The sequence below is a fragment of the Diabrotica virgifera genome, chromosome 1, assembly GCF_917563875.1.
Source record: "Diabrotica virgifera virgifera chromosome 1, PGI_DIABVI_V3a".
Classification (NCBI taxonomy): Eukaryota; Metazoa; Arthropoda; class Insecta; order Coleoptera; family Chrysomelidae; genus Diabrotica; species Diabrotica virgifera.
Window position 1 is genome coordinate 292,613,854 of NC_065443.1, and position 21,611 is coordinate 292,635,464.

General features: G+C 33.4%; 1 protein-coding gene across 4 annotated transcripts in view; it reads left to right on the forward strand.

The window, feature by feature from the left end:
- LOC114328948 (echinoderm microtubule-associated protein-like 2) overlaps positions 1-21,611 on the forward strand; it is a 128,903-nt gene that overhangs the window by 13,322 nt on the left and 93,970 nt on the right. For all 4 annotated transcript variants that reach the window (XM_028277935.2, XM_028277938.2, XM_028277937.2 and 1 more), the window contains exon 2: positions 19,678-19,779. In XM_028277935.2, coding sequence (XP_028133736.1) covers positions 19,737-19,779 — 43 coding nt within the window. In that variant the 5' untranslated portion in view covers positions 19,678-19,736. The remainder of the gene's footprint in view (positions 1-19,677; positions 19,780-21,611) is intronic.

The window sequence follows — 21,611 nt, forward strand, 5'->3', positions numbered from 1 at the left end:
TCCATCGCCCATCTGTCATTCTGGCTACGTGTCCTGCCCATCTCCACTTCAACCTGGCTATCCTCTCGATGACGTCAGTTACCTTTGTTCTTCTCCTGATTTCTTCGTTTCTGATTTTGTCTCGCAGAGTTATTCCTAACATTGACCGCTCCATTCTTCTCTGCGTGACTCTTAGTTTGGTAGCCGAGGCTTTAGTTAAGGTAAGTGTTTCTGATCCGTACGTCAAGACTGGGAGGACGCACTGATCGAATACCTTTCTCTTTAGACATGTGGGTAACTCACTTTTAAAAGTTTCTCTCAGTTTTCCAAATGCTGCCCACCCAAGACCGATTCTTCTCTTCAGCTCATGAGTCTGGTTATCCCTGCCAATCGTAATTTCATGTCCCAGGTATTTATATCTATCTACGAGTTCTATTTCCTTCCCACCAATACTGATGTTCTGGTTGGGTACCAAATTTGTCATTATTTTTGTTTTTGAGATGTTTATATTTAAACCAACATTTTCTGTAGCTACAACGAGTTCTTGTAACATCTCTCTTGCCATACCTAGATCCTCAGCTACTATGACTATATCATCGGCGAAACGTAAGTTGTTTAGGTATTCTCCATCTATTTTTTATTCCCTTTGTCATCCAATCCAAACTCTTGAAAGCATGTTCTAAGACCGTATTAAAAAGTTTAGGTGACATTGGGTCTCCTTGTCTAACCCCCCGTTCTATTTTTATGCGATTACTGTTAGTATGTAATTTGACAGTGGTTGTTGCCTGTAAGTATATTTTGTGTAATAATTTTGTATACCTATAATCTAGCCTGCATTCTTTAAGCGCCTGTAATATTTTGCTAAGTTCAACTGTATCAAAGGCTTTATGAAAATCGATAAAAACTAGAACTAGGGGTTTATTGTATTCCACTACTTTCTCTATCAGGGTTTTTATACTTTGTAGATGGTCATTTGTTCCGTAATTTTTTCGGAATCCTGCCTGTTCTCTTGGTTGATAAGTCTCTAACTTTCTTTCCATTCTCTTAACTATTATTCGCGTAAATAACTTATATAAATGGCTGAGGAGGCTAATCGGTCTGTAATTCTCTAAATTGGCTTTGTCTCCTGCTTTGTGTAATAGAATCATAGTAGCGTTGTTCCAGTCTGTTGGAATATTGGCGTTGTGAAGGCAGATATTGAAAAGTTGTTTAATTTTTTCAAGTAGTATATTTCCTCCAATTTTTAGTGCTTCTGATACTATTCCATCTTCACCTGGGGTTCGATTATTTTTCATTTTCTTCAGAGCCTCTTTGATTTCTGATTTTGTTATATCGGGCATTAAATCCGATCCTTGATTTAATACTCCAGTTTTTACTGTAATTGGAGGTTGCGCATTGTCATCTTTTTTTCTTGATTTGTATAACTCTGTGTAGAACTCTTCGACTATTGTTAATATTTCATCTCTGTTTGTAGTTTCTTTTCCAGTTCTGTTTCTTAGTTTGTTGATTTCTATTTTTCCTTTTTGTACGCTTACGTTCTTCAAAACTTTCATGTTCTTATTTTGCTCTATTGCTTGTTTTGTTTTTTCTACATTGTAGTTTCTTATGTCTTTTCTTATTGACTTTGTGATAGTCTTATTTATTTGATTTAGCGCTTCTTTGCTGGAACTTGTATCTCCTTTCATCTGTCGTCTTAGTTCTATAAGGGTTTTAGTAGGTTGACTTAGTTTTTCATCTTTTTGGTTTGTTGGACAGTATTTAGTTTGAGCCTGTTGTATTGTGGTGATTATTTGCTTGTTCAGTATATTAATGTCTGTTGTTGTTGTATCTTTCAATGTATCATTAATATATTTTTCGAACTCCTGAATATTAGTTGGTTTTACCCATTTCTTTGGGTGTTTCTTATTTATCATTTTGAGTCTTTCCTTTTCGATCGATATCGTTATTTTAGCTCTTACTAACCTGTGATCACTGCTTGTGCTGAACTGGTTTAACACATTTACGTCTTTAAATAATTCTTTTTTATTTGTTAAGAAATAGTCGATTTCGTTCCTTGTTTTTCCATCTGGACTTTCCCAGGTCCATCTTCTGTGTTTTTTCTTTTTAAAGAAGCTGTTCATTTGATAGAGATTGTTTTCCAAAAGAAAAGTTAACAGTTGTTTGCCTCTATCATTTCTGCCTTCGCTTCCAAAATTTCCCAATATTATTTCAGAGGGGTCTTCCTTGGTACCTAACAGCGATAATGTTAACGAATAAATAATTCAAGCTTAAAATTTACCTACTCTGTTACGTTGTTCTAAGATATGTAATAGGCTAATGGTCAACTGCGAGACTTGCAAGACTCTTGCTGCAAGACCAAGACCAAGACCTGGAGCGCAATAACAAGGCCAAGACCAAGACCAGATGTACTATTGGAAGACCAAGACCAAGACTGTCTAAGTCTCGTCTTGGTCTTGCATTTGGGCAACACTAGTCTAATGTGATGACGTTCATAATTGGAGCCTGTAAATTGTATCCATGTCTCCTTGTGAATGGTATCAAAGTCGTTTTGCTGGGATTGACATTTTAAGCTCTCCTTCGAACACCAACTTTTGATTTCGTTTAGAGCAGGTTGCTTGAGACTAGACAGATTGTCTGGCCATGCTTGGCCATAATTATTGTAACAACTAGGTCATTTGCGTAACCTTGCGTTGTATAACTAGAATCATGCAACTTAGTAAGGAGGTCCCCAACTCACGACCAGAGACCACAGCAGGGGCGATAGTACCTCCCTTGAGGGCACCCCTTTACTGCTGTCACAGTTGCAGATTCTCCCATATTACTAGCTGTGATGATTCTGGTATTTAGCATTGACTGAATCCATTGTATTAATGATGTTTCAATGCTCCTCTTTATACTAGTGCTCTTTTTATGGATTCATATGCGGAATTATCGAATGATCCCTCTATGTCAATGAAGGCGCAAGCGCAATCTATTTCTATTGATGTTTGTGAAGCGGTTTCCTAGTTAAAGTTTCGCTTCATATGTAGTAATCTACTAGTCTCTCCATTGTTTTTAGGAGAAAAGAGGTGAGACGTATAGGGCGATAAGACTCCGTAGGACGTTTCCCCGTCTTTGGTATAAATACCACTTTTGCGTCCTTCCAAGTTTTTGAAATGTGACCTAGCACAAGGCTTGCTATGAAAAGCCGTTATAGTTGTGACTATATTTGCATGAAGCCTTTTTTGTGTAAAACACGACAAATTCCGTCCTTGCTTGGCGATTTAAAAGGTTTGAAGCTTTTAACGGCCCATTCGATTTTGTTTTTTGTAAAGATTTGTTGGATCTGTTGAGGTCCTTTGCCGGCTGGATGCTTTCCGGTTTACCTTCTAGTACTTACTTGTTGAGAGCCAGGAAATGAGTCTTTAAAAGCTCTCTAATAGTTTCATAGTAATCAAAGTATCCTACTAGTACTAATACAAAATATGTACTGAGAAATGCGATTCTCGATAGGATTACCGGTCCTCAAATACAAAAGTACCGTATACCGGGGTTATTCCGGACGATTTTTTCAGTTTTTTAGCTATATTTTGACAACTGTTGAAACTAGCTTTTACCAATAATATAATTTTGATAGGTCTCTATACAAGCTTTAAATTTTATAAAAGAAAGTTTACCCTCCTCTCTTGGGGGAGGGATTTTTTAATTTTAAAGGGCTGTCCAGAATAACCCCATAAAGCGGGGATATTCTAGACACTATGGAAATAACGCTACTATTAAAGTTAATTCTCTTACAGGGCTTCTCTGGACAAATAATTTTTTTTATATATATATTTTTATAAACGAAACATATTTTTTCAAATAAAAAACAGTGTTTATTTCAGAAAAAATACATAAGTATCCTAATAATAATAATACAAACATTGGTAACTAAGTCAAAAACATTATTTAAACAATGTTTAAAACTAATAGGAACTTGGGTTACCTAACGTGTAAAAAATAATACTTTAATACCTAATACAAAACTTGCTAAAAAACTAAAAAAGAAATTATTGCCAATTAAAGGCTGATAAATCGTCGTCAGGAAATTTATAAAACAGTCTTTTTCCTGTTCCAGTTGTTTTCGGTTTTCTCAGTTTTTTTTAAATCACATCATCTCCAACATTATCTTTATCTTCTTCTGAGGATTTAATAAAAGAGTCAGATTTAGTGGATTTTTTTAGGAACTCCACCTCATAAGGGGTATCATAGGTGTCCCAAAAGCCAACAATTTTTCCAATAAAGTGACACGGAATACTCTTTCTTGTGTATTCAACAACCACCCAGTCATTTACGGAAAAATTTTTCAGCTCTATGTTTTCTTTAAAATTTATTAATGGAATTTCGTCGTCGCTGCTGTCTGATACATGCTGCTCTGGTCTATTTTGATATTGTGAAAAAGTTGGTAGATCACTGCCAAAACTCTCCGGACTTTCGCCACCTTCATTGGGTTTGAATGAACTGTCCGATTCTTCATCAGTGGATGGTGGCATCATAACTTTTGCTTTTTTGGCTGGGTTTTTTGGTTTAGCGAACTTTTTTCGTTTTTGAACTTTTGAAGATACCGGCGTAATGTCTTCAGCTGATACGCTTTTGCCAGGTTATACGGCGATTTTTTTTCTCCTCTGTTTTTGCTGGTCCTGTGAAGCGGAATCGTAGCGCATTTCTTTGAGCATATCTACGACAGCTTCCGAAATTATACGAGCTGGCGAACCAGTCTCGTTTTGCTCAGGAGGTAATCTTTCCTTTGGTTCGGATGGATTAAAAGGAGAGGCCAGTCTTGCGAAAACCAGAAATTAGATTTTGCGAGGCCGATTGATTTTCGTCTAGTTTATTCCTAAGTTGTTTTAGTAGCTTAGGAAATACATCTTTAGACAAAGATGCCATTTTTCGCCCCTCTGTTTTTTTCCAGTGCGTAAGTATTTGCCTCCAATATTTTTTAAGAGGGGCGTAAAATGCCACATCCAGAGGCTGCATCAGGTGGGTGGAGTTGCTGGGCAGACATACAAAAGCAATATCCATTTCTTGACACTTCTTCAGCACCTCTGATGAGAAATGCGATGACAAATTGTCCCCAACTATAATCTGTAAGAAATAAGACGCAGTTTTAAAAAAATAAAGCAACAAGCATACAGACCTTTTTTCCTTCCTTTTTTCTAAAAAATGGAACAACAATTGTAAAGAACCAGTCCTCGAAGCAGGCGGCATCGAACCACCCACTCTTCGAACGGTTGTATCGTGCTCCACCCGGACCTCCCTGTGTCCAACTGTCCCACATATGGTCTGCCTTATAAACCGTGTATTCTGGTAGAAGCTGTCCATCTGCGGTCCCAGCGAACATTAAACTAATTGCAGTTTTTGTCGAATTTACTACCCGTTCCGGGTACTTGCAGCCTCTTTTAAAAATAAATTTTTTCGCACCAGGATTATCAGTTAAATTGGTCTCATCATAGTTGAGAATTAGGGAAGGATCTATGCCCTTAAACACATCTTTAGCATTATTAAAAAATACATCCAAGTTTTCCCTATTCACTTTTGCTCGTTTTGTGGATATATTTGCTGACAGGCGGTTGGAGATTCTGCCTCTGTGCCGTTTTAAAAAGTTTGAACCCCAATCGGGGCCAGGAGTGTTGTTTGTGAATCTGCGTTCGACGCGCCCCATTTTATCCAGGAATGACTTAACCAGCAGGCGTAAGTCTAACAGATCAAAAGGAAAACCCCAGGCGGATAATGTGTTCAAATGATCAATGATCAGGGTTTCTTCCTCCATTGTCAAAGCGCATGGCCTTCCTGCTACTCTAAACGTATTCTTGTTAGAAGCTCTTAAATAGAGAGTAGATCGAGGAACTTTATATCTTGTTGCTGCCTCTCTGTAAGTTAAATTCCCACACTGAATCTCTCTTAGGGCGTCCTGCATGTTTGTTTCGGTGTAGCTATTATACGGCGTATAGTTTTGGCCGTTGCGACTGTGATGAAGAGTCTTTTTGTACTCTCGAACCATTTTTCCACTGAAAAATTAAAAAAAAACTTTAAGTAAGGGGCTATTCTGGACTACGGGGCAATTCTGGACAGTCAAAAAATGCCTGTCCAGAATGGCCCCGGTTGACAAATATACTTATAACTTTTTTTTGGCTAGAACAAAAAACACAACCTCAAGGGTCAATAATAACAAGCCATGTAACATTTTGTTAAGGTGAAAAACATTACCATTACTTACTTGGAAATGAGTGCAGCACAGAAAGCTTGACCGCTATATTTTTTTAACGGTTTTTCCACGAAATTTTGTTTGCGCGCCAAAAGGTGAAAATGCCCAGCGCGGACCTTCCAACAGTTATCATCTAACTGGCTGAATTTCTCGCGAAAAGTTGTGAAAATCACGCCACCCGCAAGTGCAGGCTTTCGGCGCGGTTGCCACGTTTACCTGAGAAAACGCGTTGTCCAGAATTACCCCGCATGTCCGGATTAACCCCGTTATACGGTAACAAAAGTAATCAAAGTAACGAATACTGTAAATGATTGCTTTATACAAAAGTAACGACTTGTAACGAATACTCGAAAGTAACTATATATAATCAACATCACTATCCAAGAGTTCCTCTTTGATTTTCTGAGTTCTTTGTTGTAATCACTAAGGGCACTTCTGTAGGAGTCCCAGCTACCTGTACATTTTGCCCCATTGAAGAGTTGTCTGACCTTTTTTCTAAGTTTAACCAACTCTTTGTTCCACCAGGGAACATCTCTAGTTTACACAAGTTAACTTAATTAATTATGATTAATTAATTAAATTAATAAATTATACTAATAAATCTCCGATGCTGTTGCAATATTCATTTAATTCTTTCTCGCGCATTTTTAAAATTAATGGTGTCTAGTCTTAAATACATGCACCATAATAAATGTTTGTGAAAATTTCGAAACTAATAGTTGTCAGTCCGTCAGCTAAATGTGTTTTTCTTATTTTACACTAATTGATTGTTCTCTCCAACCAAGCCATCTAATCTAATGTCCATAGTAGAGGTTGTATTATAGTCCCATTTAACGAGAAAATTATTCATTTATATAAAACAATCGCATTCCAATCTATCAAAACCATAAATTTAAATAAATCTGTCAGTTGAGAATGTGCCCGCAACAGAACTGAAAAATCTCCGAGTAGTTCTAGATCAGTGTCCAGTTCCCGTTCTCACGATAGAGAAAGTTACATCGAGATCATTTTGGGGCGAAAGCAAAAAAATCCGATCGATAATGCTAATGAAGTCTCTTTTGTTTGCGAAATCTTCGATATATATGTATCACTAGACGAAGTCTATCTGCAATCTGTATAATCAGTGTGTAAAACATTATGTATTATTCGTGCAATGATTGTGCCCTTCTTCGTCTTTATAGTTCATTTTGAAAATATTTATACCTATGGTTGATACAGTATAAATCCCGATGCACGTCATTATCTACGTCAGAGATCTAAGTTGACATTGTTGCCAAATTACAAAAAATTCCTGAATTCATTTTAAATCAAATATATTACATTATTATTGCAGAAGTGGATTATAAAACAAAACAAAGTAATATTGTTATACACTGTTAAAAGTTCTTTTTGAGTATTGTTTCTGCTGCCTTTATTTATTTGCTTATTAACCAGTCTAAGCGCTCTCTGTTTTTCCAGTTACTATAAGAAAATGATTCAATGCCTGTTTTCCCTCCCTAAGAGGGAACTTAGTTCGTTCTGAATATGAAATCCTCAATAATGAGGCATATTTGATATGAGTAGTTTTAATCTTATTAATATGGTCGAATATCGTATCATTAAAGTTTGCAATTATTTCAATTGATTTTAGAAAGTTTCCATTTTGTTGCTCAGATATCTTGTTCTTTTCACTCCTAAAACTCAAATTTTGGTTAACATTACATCACGTTCAAGATTAAAATGACACAAATTATCCTGCTTTATCATTCAGGTTGAGACCTGAAGTTGTATACTCCTTACTTACTTACTCCGTGGGGTTACAACCCTTCGCGGGTTGCCTCCATTGTTCTCTGCCTTGAGCTACCACCATCCAATTTTCCACACCCATAGTATTCAGTTCTCCTGCTATATTATCTCGCCACTGGAGTCGAGGGCGTCCGAGTGGTCTTCTCTTCCAGTTAAGATTTCCTCCCACACCAGTTTTACTATTCTTTTGTTAGAATGTCTTCTGAGGTGTCCTGTCCATTGTAGTCTTCTGGAATTTATTTCTTTTATGATGTTGGCATCTCTCTATCAGTTCTTATCCTATATTGGCCTGATGCTTCATCCAGCACAGGCCCAAAGATCTTCCTTAGGTTTCTCTTCGTTTGCCTTTGCTATCGTCCACGTTTCGCTTCCATACATCACAACGGGTCATATGATTGTTTTATACACTTGTATCTTCGTACGTCTTGTTAGGTGTTTCGATTTTATAAGGTTTTGGAGGGCAAAAGACATCTAGTGCCGGACAGTATCCTATTGTTTATTTCTTGTGATCCGTTATTGCCTTCAGTTATTGTTGTTTCAAGATACTTAAATTCTCTAACGCGCTCAAAGTTAAAGTCATCCATGGTGATGTTCTGACCGATTTTGTCTCTGCTTCTGAAGTTGTATACCTATATAAAAATTTAAATTTCCCTAAATATACAATACAAATATACTAAATATACAATTACAATTTATTTTCTTAAATTGAAACTTTCTGTTACCTACTAACAACTATAATCATATATTTATGTTTTTATAATTTTTATAATCAGTTGTTCTCAATATACAGGGTGTCCCGAAAAGATTGGTCATAAATTATACCACACATTTTGGGGTCAAAAATAGTTCGATTGAACCTAACTTACCTTAATACAAATGTGCTCATAAAAAAAGTTAAAGCCCTTTGAAGTTACAAAATGAAAATCGATTTTTTTCAATATATTCAAAACTATTAGAGATTTTTTATTGAAAATGAACATGCGGAACATCTTAAAACAGGAACATCTTAAAACAAAATTATAGTGAAATTTGTCAACCCCATAAAAATTTTATGGGGGTTTTGTTCCCTTAAACCCCCCCAAACTTTTGTGTACGTTCCAATTAATTCATTATTGTGGTACCATTAGTGAAACACAACGTTTCTAAAACTTTTTTGCCTCTTGGTATTTTTTAGATAAGCCAGTTTTTATCGAGATGCGGCTTCTTTTTTAATATGTTTACATAAAATTTTTATGGGGGTTTTGTTCCTTTAAACCCCCCAAATATTTGTGTACGTTCCAATTAAACTATTATTGTGGTACCATTAGGTAAACACAGTGTTTTTAAAACTTTTTGCCTCTTAGTCTTTTTTTGATAAGTCACCTTTTATCGAGATGTGGCTTCTTTTTCAAAATATACCTAATAATGTAAATTATAAATAAATTTTCAATTATTAACAGCTCTCCATAATCGTACTTAACCATATACAAATATGTGGTGGATTCGACAAATATTCAAAATATCTCGATAAACACTGGCTTATCGAAAAAGTACTAAGAAGCAAAAAAGTTTTAAAAATAATGTGTTTACCTAATGGTGCAACAATAATAATTTAATTGGAACATACACAAAAGTTTGGGGGGGGGGGGGGGGTTTAAGGGAACAAAACCCCCATAAAATTTTTATGGGGCGCACAAATTTCACTTTAATTTTTTTTTTAAGATGTTGCTACTATGAGAATGTCACATGTCCATTTTCAATAAAAAATCTCTAAGAGTTTTCGATATATGAAAAAAAAATCGATTTTCAGTTTGTAACTTCAAAGGGCTGTAACTTTTTTTGTGTGCACTATTGTATATAGGTAAGTGAGGTTCAATCAACCTATTTTTGACCCCAGAATCTGTGGTATAATTTATGACCAATCTTTTCAGAACACCCTGTATAGGGCGGCTCGCGCCGTCCCCTTGTTTTTTCCGCCCGGGTGCTTCGCACCCCTTACACCACCGGGTCGGAACGGGCCTGATTTACTTCATTGTTTTGAAAAACATTTGGTGTAGACAATAATGGATCCTCTACTAACTTCCTACAGGAAACTCCAAAATAGATACATTCAAATGCTATTTTTAATCGCTTCAACAAGATGCTTATTTGAAGATTTATCGAAAATTTGGGAATGGTGGATGCATTAATTATGTAACAATCGTCTAACTCTCCCAAGGACAAATATACATAATAAATTATTCAAATTTTTTTTCCGCAGGTAGATGATATCCAGTGGCGTAACCAAAAATAAAACTAATGAAAAATTTCTTGACTAATGCTGTTCATTTTTAAATCTAATCTAATCAGCAATAACGCTATAATTCCCTGTGCACATTTAGATACCTATAGACTTTATACTTTTCCTTTCATTATTTCCTCTTCTAAGTTCTAAGCAAAATGAATAAGCTCTTACTGAGCTGAAAACAGACTCTTGACTCTTGTGACGGCTTTTATATTTCTACTGTATATTTGTATGGAATTTAAAAATTAATATTGAAAAAAACGGTTTTATGGCTATTTTTAAAAATAGAGAATACAATGTTTATTAAAATATTAGATTATCTTTCACTACTGAATTAATTTCTACATGCTAGGGACTGAAACTATTCACTTTTATGAACAAAATATTTGATTTATTGATTGATATTTGGTTATTATATGATTTATTATGTATATAGTAGTAAAATTTCCACGTCAGTAGTTTTAACTGGGTTTCTAGGGTCCCATCAATAATAAAAAGAGTACTTATAACAGAAATTTTTATTAAAATATAAGCTATAATTGCATTGCATTATAAAAGTAGGGGAGGGAAGAAAGTATGCTAAATTTGCAGTTACTCGAGCGTTATGGGGACCTATTGGGTTGTAAAGAGTAGGTCCTAAAACCAAAAAAAGTCAAGTTAAGTTTCCCATAATAATTTTCCATTTCCAACAATCATTTTTCTCGATTATAGCGCCATCTATCCATAATTCGAAAAAATGTGTCGAATAAAGGTTGCTTATTTTTACGTAGAGAATCCAAATCTGCAATAAAAAATTGGGGCTCCTATTTAAGATTTTTAAGTAAACCCGCACCCCACCTCCGTGGAGGGTCGTGTTTGGTGCCATTCGATAGATTTTTCAAAAATATTGAATACGTATATTTTGCAGATTTTCGATCTGATGTTTATTTCGCAAAATATGGCGGAGTTCGTATTTAAAATTTTAAATTTACCCCCCACCCTTATCCATGGGGGTCTTGTTTGATACCATTCGATAGATTTCGCGAAATATTCGCTTTTTTTGTGATTCACCCATTTCCTTACGCCCCGCTCAAATCGTCAGATCGTTGAAATATACACTCTTTTGCATGTACTTAACTTACCTTGTCTTAATCTGACGATTTCGAGTTTTTCTAAGGATAGATTTTTCGGACACCCCTTAACGAACTCTCCATGTATTAAGCGCCAATATATGGAGGGATACATTTACAGGGTACAGGGTTTCTCCATATGTGATAATCTGACGCGCTCGAGTATGTAACTGCAAAAATTCCCTCTTGGGCTCCCCTACCATAAGTTGAATTTCAAAAAAACAGTTTTCGTATAAAGGTACATTGCATCTAACACAAGTTTTTGTACGGCTTTCTTTTTTCTTTTGGGAACAACTGAAACATCTTCTTGTGTTGTAGGTGATCTATAATATTATAAGTTTTTGCATTTTTGTGTACCTATCTGAATGATCAGTGATTCTTCTTTTAATTTTGGCTTTGGATCTCTAAAATCATATCAACTGCTCAGCTAAACGTGCTAAATAATTAGGAAGGGGAACTTTCTTTCTTTGATTCTGAATTTCCGAAAAAAATTTCTTTTTATATAATCGAAAATATTATCTACATGGATTTTCTGTCTAAATCATAGGTGGTTATCTTTTGATATCAACTCGTCCCATATATTTATTGTAATATTGTAAAATACAGTAGGTTCAGGGCAATTAAAAGTTCACTTTTTTGCCTATTTTTTTTTGTATGTACCTACCTACGACTGGAAATTCGACATTATTCCATGATATACTCTCTCCAAGAGTCCCATATATTGGTGTGATTTCTTTACTGGAGTAAATTTTAAAGTCGTATACTATATAATCAGTCATGGAATTGCATCATTGCCGTAGTTTGATACCGCTCTTGATTGTTTTGTTAAGTATGGATTGTTAGGATTGTTTGAAAGATGACGGACTTTGAATTTTACCATCATCTCAATCGATTGGTAAGAAAATTCTGACCTTGCCTTTTAAAATCGTGTTTTTAAACAGCTTACGACATCTTCTAAATAGTCCATTTTAGAAATATTTTTAGTACTGTTAGTACTTTCCTCTTCTTTCTTCGTCGCTAATTCGAATTCCTCCTTTACTTCCGTCTTCACTTTTTCGCTACGCAAACGATAGCAAATTAGGTACCCTCGAATTAAACATTGAAGATAACCAGACAGGTAGCAAAATTTTGGAAAGCACAGGTAGAAATAAACAAAAAATGGTTAAAGGAAACATGGAAAAGAAAGTGAAAGAGAAGAAAAATTGCAAAAAAACAGAAATTGCCTCTTCCACATAAGCGTGTAGATTATGCTCGTGTAATTAGATAAAATTGAATAATGGCCAAAAAATATCGCCCTGACTAGTTCTTATGAATATTATATTTATTCTCACATTTTTTTATTTCTTTGCTCTCTTACAATCATTCTACAAGTAGTTTTCCCCCTCGAAAAATATTAATGTTGAATAGGTGTATTACACTGCATTTCGCGTATTACTTACCTTAAACAAAACCCCTTGTGGATATTGACTTCCTTGAAATTCTGTTACACTATCCGAATGGAAACAGGTGTATCCTGTTTCCCTGCGAGTCACACACCACTGGCGCCCCTGAAGCACCTGTTCCCACCAACCGTCGGTCGTCCTTTCAAGCTAGACTGTTTAATAGACAGGAAATTAGTAATTCAACAGGAAACACTTTAATATTCTATCTAAGGGGTCATTTTTAGAAGGAATGACATCACTGTCTATAAACAGAAAGGCCGTCCTATTGTTGTGTATTCTAGTTAGGTTATAAATAATAATATATAGAAATCAGATAACAATCGAGTGTGTTGTAGTGTACCTATGTTGGATGTAGAATAAATTGTGTATTAAAATTTTTTATTGAAAATCCTTCATAAAAGGTATATAATTTTATTAAAATCCCTTCAAGGGCTACATCAAATCACAGAACGTCATCAGTGCTAGTACAGGTTAATCACAAGCTGAGCCACCGAAAATACCTGGGTATAAATCCTTTAAATTGTATGAAAATGTGTTTAATTTCCATTGCAAATTAAAATTTAAAACGATGGATAACATTACTAAACGTGTACTTTTGGGACCGCTTGACTCCCCCACACCACGTGGGTTGCTGATCAGGTGGATCTGTACATATGTCCATACGTTAAGAATTGTGAATGGCAACTGAACATTATTTTTGATTGATGGCATTATTCACATAGTCCAAGTATGTAATGAAGCTTAAAATAGGACAAAACCTCGCAATTTTTACAGAATGGATCGATTTGCTTGAAAATTTGAGAATAAGTAGTGGATAGTCCAAGGATTAAAATCTATATTATGCCGAAAGGCGCTTTTACCATGGGGGTGGTTACCGCCCCATCTGGGGGTGGACATTTTTTATTATATTTTGACCGCAAAAGTTGGTAAAAACATTCATTCTAAGCAAAAAACGTTCTATAATTTTTTTTATAAAATTAATAGTTTTCGATTTATTCGCTATCGAAAGTGTTAATTTTATATCGAAAAAATCAATGTTTTAATCAGTTTTCTGCTAATAACTCAAAAAGTTTTCGTTTTATCAAAACAACTTTACTTAACAAAAATGTACCTTTTGAAAAAATTAACAAAACGGTTTTTTTTTAATTTCTTTAAGACCAATAGTAATCGAGCTATACTTTATTATATGTAAGCTCTCCTTCGTCAAATTCTAAATATTGTAGTTTCAAAGTCAAAAGACGGGAAAACTGTGCATTTTTAGAGGATAACTTGTTGAAACTAGTTTAAAGTATTTAAAAAGGTCTATCTCCAGAAATAAAAAAATAGTCTCTAGCTCAAAAATTAAGTGACTTATAATAAAAAGAAAGTCAGTCTTTATTTTTTTCGAAAAAGTGATCGGAAACTTCTCTCTACTCACCACCCTGATTAAAATTAGTCATTGATCTTGTTTGGTCTTCTTTATATATTTATTATTAATAGGTTCTAGATGTTTAACCGGCTTAGAATGATTAGTTTTTAGAAAAATGGAGTTAACAGCGAATAACGAATTTTTGTATTTTGGTAAAAAATGCTGTTTAAATAATATAAATGCTTTGGTAAATAATTAAAACTTGTACAATAATAACATGCAAAAACCACCTTTACCAACCCTTTCAAAGTCACCTCTTTTTGCGACTGAGGATTTTAAAAGGAACTTTCTACGATAAAAAATAAAAAAGTTAAATTAGGGTTAAAAAATCAATATATTTTCTTGAAAAAAAAAAGGAGGAATCCAATTGGAAGCATAATAATGTAAGTTAACGGTGTTTTTAGTCATTGGCCCTATTTATGCTTCTTTATTTATATATTATTAATAGATTCCAAAGTTTGACTGACTTAAATGATTAGTTTTTTAAAAACTGGAGTTAAAAGCGAATAATGAATTTTTGTAGTTTGGTAAAAAATGCCATTTTCTTCAGAATAGAAAGATTAGCATTAGAGATACGAAAAAAATGTTTAAATATGAAATTGTAGGTTATTTAATTCCCAAGAATTGGGTTTGAAAAAAATTTTTCTACGCCAAATATTAAGTAAATCGTAAATGAATATAATATCGAAAAACATTGATTTTTTCGATATAAAACTAACACTTTCAATAGCGGATAAATCGAAAACTATTAATTTTATCAAAAAAATGTATAGGACATTTTTTGTCGACTAAGTCATTTATCGACTTTTGCGGTCAAAATATAATAAAAAATTTCCATCCCCGAGGTGGGGTGGCAACCACCCCCATGGTAAAAGCGCCTTTCGGCATAATATAGATTTTGATCCTTGGACCGTCCACTACTTATTCTCAAATTTTCAAGCAAATCAATCCATTCTGTAAAAATTGCGAGGTGAAAAGCTTCGGTTCCTGGGCTAACAATATTTTTGTGATTAATGGTATACAGGGAAAGTTCTTTCCTTGTGAATTTTGTAAATTGTATTTAGTCGATTTCAGGATTGTTGTATGTATACCAGGTTCACAATTATAGTGCCTAGACTTATACATGATTATGGTAAACTGTCAACCAAGCAATAAGCACAGCGGGGGTTTAAGAAGCTTTGAACTTTTAAAAGGGTCGTGCTGAGTCCAAATTCGTACAAAGACTGTACGAATTTTATGCGAAATATCCCGTATTTATTTAGGAATTAAGGGAGGAGGGTAAGGGTTGAAATTAAAATTTGAAGCACATTTTTGTGAATTTTTTTTTGAAACTATGGTAAAATTATTTTATTTTTAAACTCAATAATTATATTCAGTACAATTCAAAAAAGTTCAAGTCAAAATATTGAAAAATAATCCAACGGTGGCAAATTTTTACAGATATCAAAAACGGATTTTGCGGTGGACATCAGAAATCGTCATTAGATCATGTGAAATAAAAAATTCAAAAAGATTTTATTAGCCTATGAGTTTCTCGAGGTAACGCTGTCCAATTGTTTTAACGATTGTTTAAGCGCGCTGGCACAAAGCTGCTGCAAGTCTACTTTATATTCAATAATATCTTATATTTCCGGTAATTTTGATCCGATCAATCTAAAATTTTCAAAGAATATTCTTGAAGTTATGTACTCTTATTTAAAATAATAAAAGAAATCGAAAATTTCAAAATATATACCGCAATCTCCCCCCTTAAGTCGGTCCTGATAACTTACATTTCAACAATGAAAGATTTATAAGGGAGGATTATTTTTATTACTTTACAGTCATTTTTTAAGAGGCCATCAGGATAATAAAGGCACTTAGTGGAGTCACTGAAGGTTTTCACCTCCGATTTCGTTGAACGTCTATCGATTTTCATGAAAATTGGTGCGTAATTAGAGGATAACTCAAGGAACAAAGGTGATATAATGCCAACTTGCGCTTTTACCCTGGGGGTGGATGCCACCCCTTCTCGAGGGTGAAAATTATTTTATTAAAAATAATATCATAAGCCGATAGAGGGACAAATTATAAGCAAAATTTGTAATAAGAAGTTAATAATATAAATCAACACTTTTTGAGTTATTACAGACCAAAGATTTTAATTTTTCGTAAAAAAAATGCATGTTTTAAATCGGTTTTTCACGTATAACTCAAAAACTATGAGCTTTTACAAAATAGTTATTATTACTGAAATTGATGATAATAAAAAACTGAATACATTCCTCACTTAAAGAACTAAACTAATGTTAGTTCAAAGTGAGTTATTGGCAATTGAATGTGTATTTTTTTCGACTAGTACTCATATCTAAGTATTCAAACTTAAATAACGGGAAAACGATGAAATGTATAAAATATACCTGCTAATCATTTGTCAACGTATTCCGGAATACCTATTATATGAGCTTCAGAACAAGTTAATAGCGTCAAAATTAAGCAAGTTATGATGAAAATAAAAGAACCCTTTCGAATTTTTTAGGAAAAAGTGAAAAATAAAACATACGCCATTTCCACAAAAAATTAAAATTTATAATAATCCTTACAATAACTTTTTTATATTAGCATAAGTAATGATTTCAATCATTTTGACCGGTTAAGAATGCATATTTTTGAAAAAAAGATATAATTTAAAAAAATCATAATTTTTAAAACTATTGCAATTTTCATATTCTTTTAACTCCAAAAATACTCAATACATATACGTAAAAAATGATAAATACAAAAATTTTGTTTATTCTGTGTCAAATATTTTACCTGTTTTACTATTTCCATAGGGTAATAAATAACCGAACTAGAAACGTTTAAATCTTAAATTTTGCTGCGAAAACCATGCAACCGGGGCCATTTAACCTTTTATTTTTAAAAAAGTGAGGGGTCTAAAAGATTAAATTCAACGTGGTTAAATAGCCCTTGGAATTATCTTCCAAACGGTTTTTACATAAACCTGATATCTTAAAAATAAACGGAGTTATTAAAAAAAAAACAATAACATTTTTTGGAAAAATTAAAAAAATAAATTTTGAAAAAGTTTTGGTGCATACATTTTAATGCTATCAATATGTTCGGGGCTCATTTAAGAGATATTTTTAAGTATTTTGACAAATGTTTAATATGTTTATGTTATAAAATGCATCATTTTCCCGTTATTTCAGCTTGAATACTTAGATTTTTTTACTCGCTGAAAAAAAATATAATATATTTAATTAACTATAACTCACTTTTAGTTAACACTAAAAGGTTTTTCTAGTAAATAATTTATTTAATTTTTTATTAGCTTCAATTTTGGTAATATTAACTTTTTTGCAAAAACTTATAGTGTTTGAGTTATTGATGAAAAATCGGTTAAAAACATGCATTTTTCTCAAGAAAAATTGAAATCTTTGATCTTCAATAACTCAAAAAGTTTTGATTTATTCTAATATCTTTATATAACAAATTTTGCTTAGAATTTGTCCCTCTATCTAAATAACCCTCATTAATTATGGGGTTATTTTCAATAAAATAATTTTCACCCCCGAGATGGGGTGGCATCCACCCCCAGGGTAAAAGCGCAAGTTGGCACCATGTCACCTTTGTTCCTTGAGATATCCTCTAACCACTCACCAATTTTCATGCAAATCTATGGAGGTTCAACGAAATCGGAGGTAATTGCTCATATCCACCTCCAGTGACTGCACTATTTGTGAACCTTCTACACATGTCATCCTAGCAAATAAATAAATCCAAATTTGAGCTTAAAACTGACCAATATTTTTTGATTCTGCGAGAAGTCAGTGGAAATGGCAGAACAAATTGTCTACAATTGATAGAAAATTAAAATAGGAAGTGTTGGATGGAATGCTCGAATATAATATGAATTTTACGAAATAAAAGGCAGATATCGAGCGCTGAGTTTTATTTAATCTTGCCCAAGTATACTTTTGCTCCTACAGCATCTTCAGGGATATTTCGTCAAAAAAGGAAGGTATCCTCGAATGTCATTAATTGTCTGTGTGGTGGCAACTTAATTAACAGTTAACAAATACTTAACGTACACTACACGAAGGACAAACAGATAAATTAAGTGCCGGTACTTGGCTACTTCTTCATTTTGAAGATGGAGATACAATATTGTACAATTGTACAATGTACAATTACCCAAGTACCGGAAGTACCCAAGTACCGGCACTCAATTTATCTGTTTGTCCTTCGTGTAGTGTACGTTAAGTATCTGTTAGATAATTTAACTTGCCACCACTCAGACAATTTAATGACACTCGAGGATACCTTCCTTTTTTTGACGAAATGCTCCTGAAGATGCTCTAGGAGCGAAAGTATAATTGGGCAAGATTAAATAAAACTGAGTGCACGATATCTGCCTTTTATTTCGTAAAATTGATACAATAGCTCTCTATAGAGCCTGATCAGGTAACAACTCGATCTTTTGCTATAAGACATATTATGTAGATCTGTAATCTGTATCCTAGTTTCGGAGATGGCCAACTCCATTTTTTTGAAAATTCAGATATTGACTGATTCTTGTGTAAAATAACATGGGGAATCCAAATCTAAAGAGTTTTGGTGTCAAAAATGGCCAGAACAATTTTAAAACTGCGTTTGAATAATACCCTTGGTTACAAAATCGGCCGGCTCTGAAATATGTTGGTGACAAAAACAGCCATCTCCACAAAGCACCAATCAGATCAGATGGCTTCATTCTGTCACGTGACCTCACCGCCTCAGGTGAAACAGTGTTGAAGTCATGGAAGTCAACCAAGTTGTAGTGGATTTTTAATTCAGAATTGTTGTAAGATTCGGATATTGTCTACCGATCAAGCAAGTTCCAAAGAACTTTTGTTGTTATTTTATTGATCGGAATTTTAAATTTTATTGACAAATATTGTATTAGCTCAATAAATTATCTATGAATATTTTTAACACATATTTCAACTTTGTTTATTTTCACCAAAAAAATCTTTAGTATTTAGCAAGCCCTAATGCATTGTGACTGATATTTTACTGCTGACTTAAGATATCCGCGACACCATCAGCAATATTTTTGGTGACAAAAACGACTATCTCCACATGTTGGTTACAAACACGGCCAACTCCATATTTCAACGTTAAATATCCCTTTAACTACAGTAAAAAGCAATATTATTATTCCAAGATGCTCTGGAAATAATTATTAATCAACAAAAAAAAATCAACAGTACCAATTGTGTGGAAGTAGTTTAAACAGTCTTTTACCTATACTGAAAATTTTGCTAAATGGAGTTGGCCATCTTTGAAACCAGGCTACAGAGATGTTTCCGGAAACAAAAGATCTTTCCGGTCACACTGTGGGCAGGTCTTTAAGGGGTAACCACCTTTTTGAAATATAAAATCTACATTGTAAACATAAACAAATACTGAAAATATTTTTGACCTATCGTTTTGTTTTGTTTCAGATTTCACAATGTACGTAGGACACAAGTGATGATAGTGCCTTTTTGTTTACTGTTTGATAATGCAGTTGCGAAGCGACTCCATGGAATCCCCAGATGAAAATCGTGAGTACCTTAACATAAATAACATAAATAGAACACTCACGGACAAAAATATTGCATATTTTGAAATTAACATGTGAAATAAATTTTTTTGTGTTGCCTGATTGTTTTCAACACTGATTAATAATGCTAATTTTCTTTATACCGAATACAGGGTGAGTCAGAACGCAAGTACATTATTTTCTCAGTAATTTTAAATAGAACACCCTATATTTTATATCACTATTGAAAAGTACCATTACCATACTTATATTTTTATGTAACATTCCCTATGTCTAAATTTATTAGTTGTCGAGATATTTTCATTTTTCAGAGCAAATTATTAATAAGTGTCTAAATTTTTCCAAATTTTAAGTAAGCCATGACTGAGTGGTCGAAAACTAGCAGTTCATCGTGATAAAACTGTTATTGTCTTATTAAATAGTTGAGATGAATTTTACTGTTGAGGAAATGGTAGGTAAATCTGGCCTGATATTGGGGGAGTGCAATAAAAATGCATTATTATCAATAAGAATTTATCATGAGCGGTTCCCTGGAAGACGACAACCTACAAAAGTAATTTTTGAAAGATTGAATAATCGGTTTAACCGCACTGGTTAAGTTAGGTATGAAAAACACAAACGAACAAAAAGTACTATAACAGAGGAAAACGAAATAGATGTGTTGCTGGCAGTTACTGAAGATCCACATACAAGTAATCGAAATATTTCCAAAGAAAACCAACAAACTTACTACTCTGTGCAAAAAATTCTTGCAAAAAAACAGAATGCACCCTTACCACATTCAAATGCACCAAGAATTAATTCAGGAAGATTTTGAAAAGAGAATATTATTTTGTGAATGGGCCTTAGATAAAATCAATCAACAGATAGATTTCTTGGATAATGTACGATTTGGAGATGAAGCTACGTTTCATAAAAACGGTTCAGTCAGCTTACTTATAATTTGGAAACATTTAGACACCTAATTAATAATTTGCTCTGAAAAATGAAAATATCTCGAAAACTAATAAATTTAGACACAGGGAATATTATATAAAAAATAAAGTACGGTAATGGTACTTTTCAATAGTGATATAAAATACAGGGTGTTTCATTTAAAATTACTGAGAAAATGATGTACTTGCGTTTTGACTCACCCTGTATTTGATATAAAGAAAATTAGCAGCATCAATCATTTTTGAAAATTTTGACAACCAATAAAAAAATATGGCACCAATAAACCATTTCTGTTGTGCTTATTTTTATTTATACAGAATGTTGAACTTGTTACGATTTTCATATAAAATTGGTTATAACTTTGTACATACCCTATATAACATAACAACCTTTATATTTTTGTGATGGGGCAGTTAAGGAGATTTCAAATATAAAATAAAATAGAGGGTGTTCCATTAAAAAAAACATAAGTTTGGTCTGCCACTAGGTTATCGAACACCCTGTAACATTCTAACTAATTTTGTAATATGAATCTCAAAGTTGTCTACAATTTTTGTTATTAACTTTTATTGCTATCTATTACTATAGCGGATCTATTGAGTTTTACCCCACTAATCAAACACCCTGTACAGAAGAAGATATAGAATATGATAGAAAAGATATCGAGAATATTAAAGTATATCTCTATATGTATAGAGATATGCTTTGATCTTCTCATCTTTCCATATTTCGTATTTGCTTTGGTAATTCCAGCTTTTATTTATGGGACCATCTTTACCATTTCCTCTAATTTTTGCGATGCAGGTATTTAAATAATTCTCGCATCCTTTCGTATCTATATTTTGCAGTCTTATTTGTAATAATTGTAGGTCTGTAATCAATTTAACATGATTTTAG